Source organism: Podospora pseudocomata, chromosome 7 (genome assembly GCF_035222375.1).
Source record: "Podospora pseudocomata strain CBS 415.72m chromosome 7, whole genome shotgun sequence".
Taxonomy (NCBI): Eukaryota; Fungi; Ascomycota; class Sordariomycetes; order Sordariales; family Podosporaceae; genus Podospora; species Podospora pseudocomata.
In genome coordinates this window covers 658,197-672,454 of record NC_085891.1, presented here as the reverse complement: position 1 = coordinate 672,454, position 14,258 = coordinate 658,197, and the positions used below count along the sequence as shown (strand labels likewise).

At 53.9% G+C, this 14,258-nt stretch overlaps 6 protein-coding genes across 6 annotated transcripts; 1 reads left to right on the top strand and 5 right to left on the bottom strand.

The window, feature by feature from the left end:
• Nucleotides 1–57: 57 nt before the first annotated feature.
• Nucleotides 58–1,665, bottom strand: QC762_703180 (uncharacterized protein; the record flags this gene model as incomplete). Its single annotated transcript, XM_062893169.1, has 1 exon — nucleotides 58–1,665. The coding sequence occupies one exon, from the start codon at nucleotides 1,663–1,665 to the stop codon at nucleotides 58–60; it is 1,608 nt and encodes a 535-aa protein (XP_062738989.1).
• Nucleotides 1,666–1,777: 112 nt separating this feature from the next.
• QC762_0105660 (uncharacterized protein) lies at nucleotides 1,778–2,815 on the bottom strand (the record flags this gene model as incomplete). The annotated part of the gene is made up of 2 exons (XM_062884255.1): nucleotides 2,184–2,815; nucleotides 1,778–1,959 (listed from the first exon to the last, which is right to left on the bottom strand). The coding sequence occupies exons 1-2, from the start codon at nucleotides 2,203–2,205 to the stop codon at nucleotides 1,778–1,780; spliced, it is 204 nt and encodes a 67-aa protein (XP_062738988.1). The 5' UTR covers nucleotides 2,206–2,815.
• A 785-nt stretch (nucleotides 2,816–3,600) lies between these two features.
• BGL4_2 (beta-glucosidase) lies at nucleotides 3,601–7,835 on the bottom strand. The gene is made up of 3 exons (XM_062893170.1): nucleotides 6,255–7,835; nucleotides 5,814–6,202; nucleotides 3,601–5,754 (listed from the first exon to the last, which is right to left on the bottom strand). Exons 1-3 carry the CDS (start codon nucleotides 6,482–6,484, stop codon nucleotides 3,761–3,763), a joined length of 2,613 nt encoding a protein of 870 aa, XP_062738987.1. The 5' UTR covers nucleotides 6,485–7,835; the 3' UTR covers nucleotides 3,601–3,760.
• Nucleotides 7,836–8,480: 645 nt separating this feature from the next.
• Nucleotides 8,481–9,913, bottom strand: SMD2 (mRNA splicing protein). The gene is made up of 8 exons (XM_062893171.1): nucleotides 9,723–9,913; nucleotides 9,607–9,639; nucleotides 9,525–9,546; nucleotides 9,342–9,439; nucleotides 9,228–9,266; nucleotides 9,154–9,169; nucleotides 8,980–9,059; nucleotides 8,481–8,917 (listed from the first exon to the last, which is right to left on the bottom strand). The coding sequence occupies exons 1-8, from the start codon at nucleotides 9,740–9,742 to the stop codon at nucleotides 8,875–8,877; spliced, it is 351 nt and encodes a 116-aa protein (XP_062738986.1). The 5' UTR covers nucleotides 9,743–9,913; the 3' UTR covers nucleotides 8,481–8,874.
• A 174-nt stretch (nucleotides 9,914–10,087) lies between these two features.
• ERG24 (erg24, C-14 sterol reductase) lies at nucleotides 10,088–12,928 on the bottom strand. The gene is made up of 2 exons (XM_062893172.1): nucleotides 11,746–12,928; nucleotides 10,088–11,688 (listed from the first exon to the last, which is right to left on the bottom strand). Exons 1-2 carry the CDS (start codon nucleotides 11,811–11,813, stop codon nucleotides 10,290–10,292), a joined length of 1,467 nt encoding a protein of 488 aa, XP_062738985.1. The 5' UTR covers nucleotides 11,814–12,928; the 3' UTR covers nucleotides 10,088–10,289.
• Nucleotides 12,103–13,996, top strand: MRL1 (Cation-independent mannose-6-phosphate receptor CI-MPR; the record flags this gene model as incomplete). Its single annotated transcript, XM_062893173.1, has 3 exons — nucleotides 12,103–13,127; nucleotides 13,190–13,784; nucleotides 13,844–13,996. Exons 1-3 carry the CDS (start codon nucleotides 12,742–12,744, stop codon nucleotides 13,994–13,996), a joined length of 1,134 nt encoding a protein of 377 aa, XP_062738984.1. The 5' UTR covers nucleotides 12,103–12,741.
• Between the last annotated feature and the right edge of the window lie 262 nt (nucleotides 13,997–14,258).

The window sequence follows — 14,258 nt, the reverse complement described above, 5'->3', positions numbered from 1 at the left end:
ACTCCACAACCATGTGATCCCATGTGTGTACCCAACAAAACAAAGCCTGCTCCAACTTCAACACCCACCCCCCTCCAACCCCTGCAACAGCCCCCCCAGCTTCTCCCGCAACATAGTAACCATATTCCCCCCCTCCTGCTCGACACTATTAGCTACAAACCCCTCCCCCATCATCTCCCCTTCGTACCTCACCCCCGTTGCCGTCCCGCCCAGCATCACCCCAAGCAACCCTCTCGCCTCACGTCCAGAAAGCGACCCTTGCTCCACAGCGGCGGCCGTCTGCATCGACAAAGAAACGCAATACTGTCTCGGCAACCCCAAAGCCCTCTCCACCCCCTCCAACTGCCCATCCACCATTCGAGCTAGCAAGCCAGCTCTTTGCCAGTGATTCACCTCGTACTGCTGTTGCTCATACCCAAAATCATGATATCCCCTAGAAAGATCAATAGGCATAGCATGCGCCAAGGCATGCTGCATATTGTTCCCGCCTGACCTCCTTGTCATGGCAAACGCCGCTTCGAGCAGCACATGTCCGAAGATGGCGTCGTAGATGGTGATGAGTTGGAGATAGCAGGACACCATGGTCAGGAGGTTCGCGCCGTTGAGCTGGTGGTTTTTTCTCTGTGGTGCTCCTCCCAATGCTGGGTCAACAATGGTGGATGATGATGGGGAGCTTGCTGCCGTTGATGAGCCCGCAGAGTACCCCTGGCTGGGAATCTGAGAAGAGCTCGAGGCGGGTGATGGCCATCGTGATGCGCCCTGAACACTGTCATCGGCGATGCTGGGTGATCTTTTGTGGCTGTTTTCGTCTGTAGGTCGATGGAATAGTTGCGAGATTTCGATCAGCTCAGAGGTGCTGCTCAGGACTGAGGATAAAGGGTCGAAACCGTCGGTGGGCTTGGTTGAGTCCGGTAGAAGAGTATCGAGGATGCTAAAGTCTCGAGGCAGGGACTTTGTGTGGAGGAGCTGCTTTGAGAGGCTTTGTTGTAGGCTTGCAAGCAAGACCCCTGGGTCTCCCTGGCGGGAGGATTTGTGTGTCGGAATGGGCTTCATGGTAAAGCCATCCTCTGGGTTGAAGGGTTGATACTCGGGAGGTGATGGAAGAGACATGGTGGACGTCTGATGTTGTGTCGAGGGGTGGATGTGGTGGTTGCCGCGTAAAGTGTGAGTGTCCATCAACAGTGTGTTACTGTGAACAGAAAAGTCAAAGGCGTCGATGGCGTGACTCGCATCTGCCCAAGGGATGATCATGGAGCTATCCTCCATCACCAGCGGATGCTCAGACCCCTGCTGAGTGTAGGGCCATGGAGCATATAGAGGGTTACCGCAAGCCATCTGGTCTCCCGAGGTCATGGAATATCCACTGCCAGGTAAGGACACGAAAGGTGGTTGATGTTGAGCAACATCGCAGAGGGATGCATTGTTTGCTGCTTGGGCTCTTCTGTGTGCAAGCCTGCCCGGTGGCTTGGCCGGACTGGTAAAGCAAGGAAATCGAATACGAAGGCATCTTGTGCACGGGGTGCTTGTGTCGTCCTCTTTCTTGCGTGTGCAACGGAGCTTCTGGCTTCTGCATCGATCACAAGCCGATCGTCGCCAGGGTGAATGGCTCCGAGCTTCGGGAAGAGCGGCTGCAGACTCGGACACCGGGGTGATGCGTGATGCCATCGTGAGTGATGTGATTGCTCGGTGGTGGTTCGGAGGCAAACACAGTGGTTGATATTGAGCAGAAAAAGGTACCGATTCCGAGTGTGGGAGAGATGTGGAAGCGATCCCTATATCAAGTCTTTGGCTCGGCTGGAGTCATATCCTTCACCTGCAGGGTGTCTAGATGCGGTCTGGTGGACCAGATCATCTTGTTACAGACCCCGGATAGGGCTCTTACTTGCTGACTGGAAAGATGCATGGCGAGGTACATGATGCCCCATGTGTAGAGCTCCGGGGCAAGGCCTCGCAACGGCGCTGTATGTCTGGCTTGGGCGTGATGGAGGGGTGGGTTCAAGAGTGGGTGGGTGAGATGCATCCCTGAAGGTTGCGCTTGGCATGTGGACTTGGGCGTGGGTGTAGATAGCTCGAGTCGTTCTGACAGGGCTCATGGCTTGGACCGAATATAGCAATGGATGTCAGCTTAATATTATCGGTCGTATTGTACTCTAGACTGTAGCTCTAGACTGGATCATTCTGACCATCAACTGACTCTATCGACATGAGAGATTATGATCTTCGAAGACACAACTTGAAGATGGGTGACGTTTGGCCTGCAGAAAGCTCAAAAGCTCATTCGATTTACACTATCAAAAAGCGTGCAAGCCATGTGGTCCAGCTGTAGGGGTCCTACCAATCCAGCTGTCACAGCGATAGGAAGCTCGTCGTGGATGTCAACCGCGGCACTGGCAATCTCGTGCCGCTCCCTCGCAGCGGCTGGCCTCCCCCACGAGCCGCGAGAGACTCGGAACAAAAGACAAGACCATTCTGGCAAAGCAGACGACTGTTTATTTACTGAAATAAATCCCGGAGAGTTCCTGGAACACAAAGCTCGGGTTGAATCGGAGATGCTGCTGGTCCACGGTGTGGTCGACCGGACGGGAGTTCGTGTTGAAGTCGAGATGGAAAGATTTGTTTTTGGAAGCTCTCTTGGTCAATTGCGGATGCCTGATGCAGCCAGCCATGACCCTGAGGTGGCCAATGACCTGACTCCGCTCGCACCTGGCAGGTGAAGCCGTCAGGTCCGGCCAATCACGTCATTGGCGGAACGAACTCCTGGTACCCGCTGGCTGCCATGGAAAGAGTTATACTTGGGAGGAAAAGAACAATCCGCCACTCTACAGTGCATTGTGTTTCTGAAAGGATGCCAGAAGACGGTGAAGATATCCATGTCTTGGCTCGTTCGTCTTTGAGCACCTTGCAGGATGCAGAGCACTAAGACACAAGCTTAAATCTTCCTCTGGTACTATGAGAGGTTATTATAGTGCTGCCTAGACGGCTGTTTCCATCAGCACAATCATCATCACCTCTTCTCTTGCAAGTAGGCTCTCGAAATCTCTGTTAAATATGTCCCTCCGAGTTCCGATCCCTAAAACCCTCATAAAAGTCCCTGAATACCCTCATGAACACCTCTCCAACACTCCATCCCCTCCAGCTCTCCCCAACCCCCACAGCCCATCTTGAACTCATCACCCTCAACCCACTCCCATCCCATCATCAACAAGCTCATTAGCGTCTGACACCATGCAAACCACATGCACACAAGCAGCCCTCGCAGTACCCCCTCCCCCCCCCCCATTCGTGATTGGCCAAGGCCATTGCAACGTCGCACAAAAAGAGAGGGGGGTTCCTGACCGGTTGAGAATCGAAGCTCGCCCTCCTATTGGCTGGAAATTCCATGTCCAAGTCCTCCGCATATCAGCAATCCAACTTCATTCCAACTTTTCCGATTCCTTGATCGTGATGTGATCTTTTGGCGCAAGAAAACTCGGGATTCGCGGGTGGGAAAAGCCCTCATGAGGAGGAGACGGGAACTTTGCTGGTGGTGGAAGTTCCGGTTGGAAGAGTTCCTTGGTGAATCTGGAAGGGGGTTTTTCCTACCGAGACACTGAGGACGGACTACTCTTGACCATCACATCCGTGACCAATTTCTGACAACTAAGCCAAAGGTGAGCAAAAGGTGTATCAAGGTAATAATCCATAGTATAGCAAGTCAAAACGCTACAACAGCTAATTCGATGCCATAACACAAAACATAATTCCTCCCTTTGAACAGGTATCACTCCAAAACAGCGCTCAACCCCAAATCCCTACTGCTCTTCCCCACAAACACCGTCTTGGTGTGCTCACTAATGACCCAATCCTGGCTCACCACATCCCAGTTGCTCAAATCCCTCCTCGTCAACAGCCCCCTAAACTTGGCCGTCTGACCCGGCTCGATCCTGAGCTTGCCAAAGTCGCGCAGCACCACCTGGGGATCATCAGGCCCGCCAAGAGAGACATACAGCTGGACCACCTCGTCTCCCACAATCTCCCCCGTGTTGGTGATATCCGCCGTGACTTCGTACAGGATATCGTACAGCGCCCGGTTGCCACCGGGAGAGTTCTTGCCCGAAGACGGCAACAACGGCTGAGGCGAGTCGTCAATCGCGTGCGGGGGCATAAACTCCTCGGCCGTCTGGCCAAAGTGCGGGTCGCCAGAAGCATTCCTCGGGTCGGTGGTGTTGAGATAGGGGTAGATATACTGATAGACATAGGGGAACTCCTCGTCGGGGAACAGGTAATCGCTAAGATCCGTCGAAAAGTTCCCAAAAGTCGGCGCGGGAGCTGTCTGGCCTGTCGTTGGCTTGTAGGGACCAGCGTTCTTCTTTGTAACCTGGATGTTGCTGTACTCAAAGGTAGTATAACTCAAGCCGTGGCCGAACTCATAAATGACAGACGTGTTGGCCTTGTCAAAGTAGCGGTAGTCAATAAACACACCCTCGGAAAAGTCCTGCTGGGGTGCGCCCTCGCCATTGTTGGGGGTGTAAAGAACATCAGCGCCGTAGCCCTCGCGGGTGGCGCCCCAGGTGAATGGCGACTTGCCAGAGGGGTTCACCTTGCCGTAGAGAACATCGGTGATGGAGTTGCCGGATTCTTGTCCAGGAAGACCGGCCCAGAGGATGGCAGTGATGTTCGGGCTATCATACCACTCGCTGATGAGAACGGGACCGGTGGAGTGGATGACCACAATGGTGTTGCTGCACCAGCTGGAAACGTTCTTGACCAGGTCATCGCCGCCTCTCCAGAGTGTCAGGTTGTTGCGATCGCCCATGTTGCCTTCAAAGTTGATGTATCCCTCACCAGAGTCAGCGTTGACGAAAACAATGGCGGTGACGTTATCCTGCGATACCAAGGCCTTGGTCTGGGATGCCGCATAGTTGGTCAGGATGCTCTCGTAGCGAGACCCATCCTTGATGGCCTGGGCCTGCAGGGCAGCGTCTGGCGTGATGAGGTAAGGAAAGTTGGCAGTGCCAGAACCCCAACCCATCGCGAGTGTGCCGTTGTTGCACCCGCGATCGGCACAAGAATTGGGTCCGTTGGGGTTAGGTCCGGCATCCTCTCCAATCACCGCCACAAACTTGGGCTTGTTCAGGGGCAGGGAGCCGGTGTTCTTGAGAAGAACGGTACCCTTAGCAGCGATTTCACGGATGAGGTTTGCATGGTCAGCCCGGACATCGACGTGATAGTTGATCTGCTGGTAGCCCTCGCCCGCGGCCCAGTGAATGGGCCCATAAGTGTCGAGGGACCAGAAACTGAAGTTGATGGGGTCCAGTTCAATGCTCTTCTCCACCTTGAAGAAAGCTGCCATGATACGCATGGCCATGTCGTCGATCCGATAAGCTGGAACAGTACCGTTGAGCACAGCCACAGTGAGGTTGGTACCCCAGAAGCTGACGCCAGTGTTGAACTCGGTATCTCCCGGCATCGACATGTCGAGACCAGCCGCGGCAGCAGCTGCACCGGTATGCTGGGCCTGCCAATCACTCAAGACGAACCCCTGGAAGCCCAACTCATCCTTCAAAAGACCGTTCATAAGCTTGGAATTTTGGCATCCATAGGAGTTGTTGACCTGCTGGTAGCTGCACATAAAAGAGCCCACACCGGCGCGGACGGCATCGGCAAAAGGCCAGAGGTAAAGCTCGTGCATCGTCTTGTCGTCAATGTTGGAGGAAAGAGTCTCGCTGATGTTGAACCCATAACCGCGAGCCTCGCCGACTTGGCGGAAGTGTTCTGTGGCCATATTAGCGCGGTTGAACTACAGCCATCTTGCCGGTTCTGTTTGCAAGTACCTTGTTCATTGCCAATAAAGTGCTTTGCGCATGCAATCACGCCCGCATCCTGATGTCCCTTGACAGTCTCGGCCATGCCGACTCCAGTCAAGACCGGATCCGGAGAGAAACCCTCCCAATTTCGCCCAGCAGCGGGCATCCGACCAAGAGGGCCGGCGACAGGTCCAAGGATCACGTTGATCCCCTTGCCCTTGGCTTCCTTGCCAATGGCATAACCACGGCGGTACATCAACTGGCGGTCCCATGTAGCAGCAGCTGTCTGACCTGAAGGGAAGGCGGAATTGTAGTCGGTTCCACGGATTCCAAGGGGGGCGTCGTGCATGCAAAGACTGCGGAGCCCCAGGCGAGGGATAGCTCCTACTTGACCGACACATTGCTCCGAGGCCCAACTATACCAGCGTCAGTCATGTCGTTAGAGCGATCTGAGCAGGTGATACTCACCCAGTACCAGTCGTCAAGTTGACCTTCTCCAACAGCGTCATCTGGGAGACAAACTCCCGAGCTTTCACATACGCCTCTGCCCATCCATCGGCTTCCGGGTTCATCCATGGCGAAGGGTAGACAGGAGGTGAGTACGCGAGGTCTCTCTTGATGAGCTGTGCGTGGTTGTCAGCAGGTGCGGCTCTGGCAGCAAGAAAGGGTAGCCAGAAGGCTGCATGTATAAGCTGCATGTTGGTTGCGGATCATGCAGGATCAGATCGGTATCAATCTGGATAAAGAGGTTTTGTGCAGCGGCTGAGGTAAGTGTGAGGGCAGCCAAACTGTTGAGCAACAGAAGAAAGCAAAGACAGGTTCACAGCTTCGAGAGCTCTGACCACCGAATCTTGTAGACGACAACTGAGGCTCGATGGAGAGCTCGTGGCCAGTGGAGGCGTAGGACTGACTCAACAGAAGGAACATGCGTACCTTTGGAGGATATTGGGGAGTGGCAAGAGCGCCGCTTGCCAGGGCGGCGGCAACCACCACGCTGAACTTCATCGTGGCAACTGCTCGTGTTGATATGTGCAGCGAGATGCAGGCTGCCGGAGGTTGGCAAGGGAGATGCAGAAGATCACCACGGACGACGGCGCTGAAGTGAAACAAAACCAACAGGAGCTATGCGGGCAGCAATATATATTAACAGGGCTGCGTCCCTTCAACCCCCCCCCTCCCCTCCATTGTTTAATTCCGAGATGCTCATGGCTGGCTGGCCGGTCAATCTCGTTGTGTACGTCAGTGGACCGTTTCCGGGAAGCCAGCCGTCATCCCATCTCGGCATGCTCGCCTGGTGAGTTGATGGCACAACCCAAGAGACCGAGATGTGGGATCCGTGGGAGTGGCCGGACAGCCAGGACTCAAGTCTGGAAAGCGTCAGGAAGTGCCTCTCGATCCATTCATGGAGAGCAGCGCCTTGCAGGGTAGCAGCGCATCCGTTCGGGCAGGTGGGAGGATGGAAGGCGGGTGAGAAGCCGGGTCATGGCCGTTGCGAAAAGGGCCGATCACGTCCAAGCTGCACTCGAACACGGATGACAATCTGACGGACGAGATCGTCCTTTCCCCTGACCAGAATGCGGGGGAGGCTCCGGAGGCTGACATTGAATCCCCCTGCTGTGCTTGGAGGTTGAGATGAAAGTCAATAAGATGACGATGTTCGGGAATAATTTAGTGGAGACGGCGGAGATCGGCACTTTGGTCGCCACAGAAGCTTGAAGCTCTCGGCAAGTGCTTGATCCCTGTCATACCGTACATAAATGCAGAATCCGTACACTGGGCAATCGAACCAGGCGCTGATGAAAAGTCAAGGTGAGCACTGGTGAGTCAGTCTTCACCTGCCAGATTGAATACCCCCTTCCTTCGGTGGCCGTGAAAACATTTCCCCAACCGAAGAGAAAAACCTGGGGCTGGCTTCCGTCGCCGGATAGCAACGATCCCCCCCCTCTGGTGCGCTTAAGTGACCGTTACACTATAACCCGAGCCGAATCCCACAGTTGAACGGTCGTAAACAGTGGATTCCGCCCCACACCACCGAACAAGCCTCCAGCCGCTCCCCCGTCTTCCCCCCTCCACCCCTTCCCCGCAACCACCAACTCGACCATGTGCCGGGTCGCCTTCCCCGTACCATCTTCTCTCTCTGCTGCGAGGAATTCGGTTACACGGTACAAACCTGCATCGGTCCTTTTCCGACGCCACGGCTGCCGGTGAAGCAAGCGAGGCGGCGACGAACCATCACTTCCGCCGGTGATGAGATGATGAGGACGTGAAAGTTCACTTCATCATTTGCAACAAAAACAGTACAAAAGCCGAAGAAAACCGGATGGTTGGTGTTACATTCCTGACTCCAACGCTGTATCCATGCTCTTGGTCACCGGTGTGTCGTATAAACAACATACATACGAAGACACCACTCCAGCAGCAGGTCATGCAACGTTGTACAGTATTGTCTCTGTTGTAGTCATGGATTCAACAGCAGCGTCCCGGGTCACCGGACATGTGACTCGTGGTCTCACAGTACCTACTGCTTGACGTTATGGAATGGGCTCGGCGCATGGATGTCAGGGGCCAATCTGTGTGTAGCTCATTGGGGAACTGGGAGCGTCTCGGGTAGCCCTATATCCCGTAGCGCAACGGCTTCAGGGTTACGGAGCTTCAGGTTCTTCTCCCGGAAAGAACCAAGAAACACAAAGAGCTCCCACCCTTCCATGTCGAGTGTCAATCAACTACTTGCCCACCCATCCATCCTTACCGACACCCAGGTCCATGTTCAAAGGACGTTTGGTTGGTGATTAGCGAAAGCAACGCCGAGCTTTTATTTATACTGGTTGGTCCGAAAATGTAGAATCTGCCAAATTCGCAAAGAGCCCTGAAAACTGAAAACGCCACGGTGTAATGACACCCGCCCAACCCTCTGTTTACCGACCTTACACGTCTCCACCGGCTACCCGACAACCCGGAGAGGGCAGCGAAACGGTCCGAATCTCTTGGCCGTCAACCAGACCCCGAAGCACGGCAGTTGTGTTTGCCAACTTTGTAGGCCACTCTAGTTATCTCCGGCCAGCCTCAAGGTCCAACAAAAAAAATCCAATCAGCTGAGCAAAACGAGAATGACACTATCACCCCGCAAGAACCTGCAAAATCCATGTCAGCCAAGAGTACAACTAACTCCTCAAGAACCACAGGTGCCACTTACATCTTGCTGATAAACCGATCCTTGTTCACCGGCCGGCCCTTCTTTCCGTTGTGTACTGGAGTCTCGGTCCACATCTCTTTCTGTACAGATAAAAACCAAAGTCAGCCTCACCTCGGGGGGCCCTCTTGAAGGCTTCGGGACTGGTGTCCGTCTATCCGGCAGGTAGCCACTTACGACGTTCTCAAGAATCCTAAGAGAATGTTAGCACTAGAAAACAACAGCTTCAACAGTCATAGAAAAAGACTTACATGTTGCAATGCCTGTCAAAAGCCTTCACTCTGGCAAGACTAAAACGCGCAGACAAAACCCCAGGTCAGCATTGCCCCCATATCCCATCTCATTCATTGATATGACAAACTTACAGCTTGCGATTTGACCGAATGCTAATCAAAACCTGAGAGTGACTGCGGACGGCCGTCTGGAGGAGGGAAAGCGGCCCATTGCTCATCTCATAGGCTTCCTGCAATCATCGAAAGGTCGAAAAGTCAGTCGCCGATTCGCTCGGCTTCTGCCTTGTTTGAAAATGCAGGTTTGAATATGCGTACCAGTTGAGCAATCTCATACTCACTATTGAAGAGGTCAGCGTCATTTCGACTGTAAGGGTGAGTTTGAGAGGATCAGACTTACGTGCACTCGTTACGAGGCTTGTTGAGGAGTGCCCTACATCAAACAGAAAACCGCATAATTAGCTTCTGTCCCTATGATTTGAATAAGATGGGCGGTTTGGCAGGGCAGTATCTCACTGGATGTTAACGTCAGACATGGTAGCGGCTGGTTTGATGAATTCGTGATTTCCGAGGCTCTAGAAGAACAGCAGTCTGATGGAATGTGTGGTTGGTTGATAAAAACTCGATCAGCGGTTCGGTCGTCGTCGGGTTTGATGTGTGTTTTTCGTCTACGGTGTTGAGGACGGAAACACGCGTTGATGGATTAGCCAAGCCAACGCTGGTGGTTGATTTTCGAGACCCACTGTTGAAACTTTGTCACGTGTTGGTTGGCTGGACTGAAAGCACGGGCCATCAAGTCAATTTGTTGCTTGTCATGGTTTGCTCACCGCCCTGGAAAAGGGGGAAGTTCTGGCACGAATAGTCACTCGTCAGAGCAGCGAGGGAGTCTTGTTGCATGGTATTAGATTATGTATTGTATGTAGATTTGCTATGTATTCAACTCAAACACCTTTCCTGCATGTATATCCGGCCCCAAAATTATTCCAGTCCGCCCAAGATCCCAACCGTTTTATTCATTGCCCCCTCTCCCATGTCCACTGCATCTCCATTCCCACCGGAACCCATTCACCATCATTACCGACCTCAGTAAATGTAAGGAATGATCCTCCATCTGACAGTCTTCTTGTACTTCTCCCAGTCCTCGCCATACTTCTTGGCGCACTTCTCGTCGTCTCTGCGGTCACGGTGGATCAACAGAATGGCAAAGTACAAGACGTAAAAGTAGGTGAAGATGATGCCCCACCCCTTGGCTTCACCGGGGATAACCTGGCGGCCGTCAAGCATCCTGGTCGCGCCATCCACAGCAGCACTTCCTGCAGACAGGATGGTGTAGCCGGCAAGCCCGGTGGGCAAACTGTAGGGCCAAGCCTGAAGCCAGTCACCAAAGTAGTTGATGTGTCTGGCAATGCCCCACCAGCCAGAGATGAGCAGACGAGTGCCCGCCTTGGTGGGCATATACTTGAGATGGGCCAGCTTGGGGTCATTGGGGTTGGTGCGGAAGTCATTCTTCTGGCTGTTGGACAGGCGGAAGATGGCAAAGCCGAGCACCAACAAAGCACCGACACCGGCAAGTCCCAAAGGACCCAGCGTCTGTGGGTGGGTGGCAAGGTAACGTGTCTGCTGGGTGTAGATGAATGGAACCCAGACAAGGTCACCAAACGAAAGCATGAACCCAAACCCATCGGTGGTGATATCCATAGTCGTCATGATGGCGGGCTCCATGTACTGGCCGTCCAAGACGTAAAGTGTCTGCACGACAGCCACGAAGACGATGCTGTCGGTGACATAGCCATAGTTGCGGTACTGCTTCGCAATGAAAGCCCCGTTCAGCAAGATGTAGGTCAGCATGCCGGGGCGCAGCTCCATCCACTCCTTGATGTCGATCTCGCCAATGAAGGGGAGGGTGACGCGTGGGTTGAGCTCGCGCCCAATGTACCAGTCGTATATTATGTTGCCAGTAACGCCACCGGCAGCAAGCTCGCGATTCTCGGGGTTGCCAGGCTTGACGCTGAAGCTGCGAACGTAGACAAAAGTGGCGAGCGCATAGGCAATGAGTGTGTTGGCAGTCAGAATCTGCACATAGTTGTCGGTGATGTAGGTCCAAAGGGGGAACTCGGCGCCCTGGGCGATGGTACCGGCGGCGGCAGCAACGATGCAGAACATGGTTGTGGAGAAGGCATTGAATCTGTACTTCAACCGGCCACCACTTCGCAAAACTGTGCCCTCGGTCTCGGTCGCGGGAAGGATTCTGTACAGGATGGCGTTGAAGAGGTAGAAAGCCAAGGTCCACCCTGTGGCCTCCCAACTGAAGAGACCAGGCCACCCATCTTGTGGCCAACCAACTTCGTGCTTCAACACATTGAGATCGAGGTTTTTGGGATGGAGGAGGGAAGGCGCTGGGCAGCCGGACAGATCGTTACACGCAAAGGTGATGGCGTAGACGAGGGGTGGGAGGACGAAGCTGATCAGGGCAGCGCCGGGTCTGCAGAAGACGTGATTAGCGAAATGCGGGGCAGCAAGAGGGATTGTTCGCACTTACGGTCCAAAGAACTCGTACTCGGGCTTCTTGCGCGACGCCTCGATGGGTTGCTGTGCTTTGGAACCCATTGTTGCTGCGTTCGCTGTGTTGACTAATTAGTCGACTGTCAATGGTCGCGGGAGCTTGTCGCATATAAGTAGCGTCCTGTCGAGCCCGTGGAAACCGCGGATACCGGGGTATGACATCAGCTGGAGGCCCAGATGCTGACGGTTGTCCGTTGAAGACGTTGACGATGGATGGTCTCTACCGCGTCGGCGTTGGAGTTCCCGGATGGCCTGAGAGAAGTTCACAGTCGGCTCTGCGCTTTCCGGATGGCCTGAGTTTGTCTGAGCCAATGACGCAGCACCATGAGAATCCATTTTCCAGATGAGCTGTGTGGAGGGTCAGGGGCCAACAGCCTTGGCAATTCTACACTACCCTGTGCTTGGCATCAAAGTTCCAGGTGGACTTGGACCCGAGATCTGCTGCCATGGATGTTGAGACTGACAGCTTGAGCTCTATTGTTGACTCTCTCTCTCTTTGGGTCACTTCATGAGGAGCTTCATCATTCCACTGGCAATTGTGTTTCCCCAGCTTAAAGCTTTGTTCTGACATGTGCACTTCACTCTACTGCCCGCTGCCAGCTGCAAGGGCCAGCCCCTTGTGCTCCAGGCAGCCAATCACAGCTCCCATTCAACGCCTCCCTTTTTTCCTTGTACCAGGACCCAGTTGGCATCGGCTTCTAAAACGGTTACCTGTGAAGGCCGCGTTTGGGAGCAACCCTCCATTATCCAACGGCCACGACATCGAAAACGACGTCGCCCGTGTCGCCAACTGTCTCCTGTGCTTCCTCGTGTTCCGACACTTCATCAGTGAACAACAACACTCGATATCGCCCAACCCCTGCCACTCGGCGCGAACGCGCGCATCTGCATCCCGAAGCCAAGCAAGCCCCAACATCCTTGACCGGACGCCTCCGTTCCATTCGAAATTCGACGTCATCAAATATTCTCAGCCATGCATCGGCAAACACCATCCAGAGCCCTCCTTCTCTGCACCCTTGCTGTCCTGAGTGGCAAGGCAGTCGCCGAGGAGGCTACAAAGACAGCCACCGCATCCACGCCTGTAGTCACACCCTGTGTCGCAACAGCAACCACCGGCGCCGGCGCTTTCTTCGACCTACGACCCGACACCGCAGTAGTTGTGCCCGAGGGGGAGAAGCCACCAAAGGGCTCGCCTGTCGACGATTATGTGGCTAGAGGCTGGGATTATGGCTCAAACTTTACATTGAACTTCTGCAGTCCCGTGGTGAAGGAGGTGGAGGATGTCGTCGGACTTGACAAGGATCTATGGAAGAACGTGAGCGCATACTATGAAACCAAGGGCAAAATATATGCTTTAGGGTAAGAACGCCTTTACACTGGGAACAGCTTGGGGCGGCAGCATCGCTGACGATCCATGACAGATTATCAGACGGAAACCTAGTACCCCGAGGGCGCAAACTTGTCCTTCAATATACAGGGGGATCCCCGTGTGGTCTATCAGATGAAAAGAACAGGGAAAAGAGATGGGAGGTCCATGACGGAGCGACATACAAGTACCATGAATACGACGACGCCGACGACGACAACGACAACGACAACGACGGTGAAGACGCCGAGTCAAGGCGTGCATCGAAAGACAAGGATGATGATGACGAAGATGATGACAAGAAGGACAAGGGCAAGGAGAAGCCAAAAACACAACGTCGCAAGTCGGCCACATTTTCTTTCCTTTGTGACAGGGACCCAGATACACCTACGGCTGCTTCATTTGTTGGCACAGATCCGGATGAGTGCGCCTACTTCTTCGAGGTCCGTTCAATGCACGCATGCTCTATCGCCGAGCCCCACAAACCTGGTAGCGTTGGGCCTGGCAGTGTCTTTGCCATTATCTTCTTCATCGCGGTCTTGGTCTACGTGGTTGGAGGTGTCTTTTACCAGCGCACAGTGGCCCACGCCAGGGGTTGGAGGCAGCTGCCCAACTACAGCCTGTGGGCTGGCATCTGGAGCTTTGTCGTGGTATGTCTTGGTGTCATACTTAGGTTTCCTTGGACTATAGCCGCTAACCTACGGTGTAGGACATGTTTACCATATTGACCTCATCCTGCGGCCGCCTGATCCCTCGTAGGAGAGGGTACCATACACTGTCCGGATCCCCAAGTGGGAGACGCCACAGTCGAGACGCCGAGAATCGACTAATTGATCAGCTCGATGAGGAATGGGATGACTGACACTGTCTCTCGTACGGTTCCTTGCTCAAATTTTTGTTTGTATCATCAGTTCTCTTTTTAGTTTCTCAAAGCATCCCTTACCACCTCTTCTTGGGTTGTGTTGGTCTTTTTCTTGTTCCGTGGCTCCTCAGAGAGCAATAGAACCAAAACAGGTTGCTGCGTTATATCGAGACCTCGCATGACTGGAGCTGGCGTTTCTGGACTGGGTCGAGCGGGTGGGTGGGGGTGTGAAAAGGCGCATGTCTGTTCAGTCTAGTTCGTC

Bases quoted from the DNA above. Each gene is read 5' to 3' on its own strand.
- SMD2 (XM_062893171.1), bottom strand. From the start codon at position 9,742: ATGTCTGACGTTAACATCCA. The intron at 9,547-9,606 runs GTAAGTCTGATC...CCTCTTCAATAG, and splicing joins AAGCCTCGTAACGAGTGCAC to TGAGTATGAGATTGCTCAAC. The intron at 9,440-9,524 runs GTACGCATATTC...CGATGATTGCAG, and splicing joins AGTATGAGATTGCTCAACTG to GAAGCCTATGAGATGAGCAA.
- ERG24 (XM_062893172.1), bottom strand. From the start codon at position 11,813: ATGGGTTCCAAAGCACAGCAACCCATCGAGGCGTCGCGCAAGAAGCCC. The intron at 11,689-11,745 runs GTAAGTGCGAAC...CGTCTTCTGCAG, and splicing joins GAGTACGAGTTCTTTGGACC to ACCCGGCGCTGCCCTGATCA.
- BGL4_2 (XM_062893170.1), bottom strand. From the start codon at position 6,484: ATGCAGCTTATACATGCAGCCTTCTGGCTACCCTTTCTTGCTGCCAGA. The intron at 6,203-6,254 runs GTGAGTATCACC...ACGCTGGTATAG, and splicing joins AACTTGACGACTGGTACTGG to TTGGGCCTCGGAGCAATGTG. The intron at 5,755-5,813 runs GTACTTGCAAAC...ATATGGCCACAG, and splicing joins CTTTATTGGCAATGAACAAG to AACACTTCCGCCAAGTCGGC.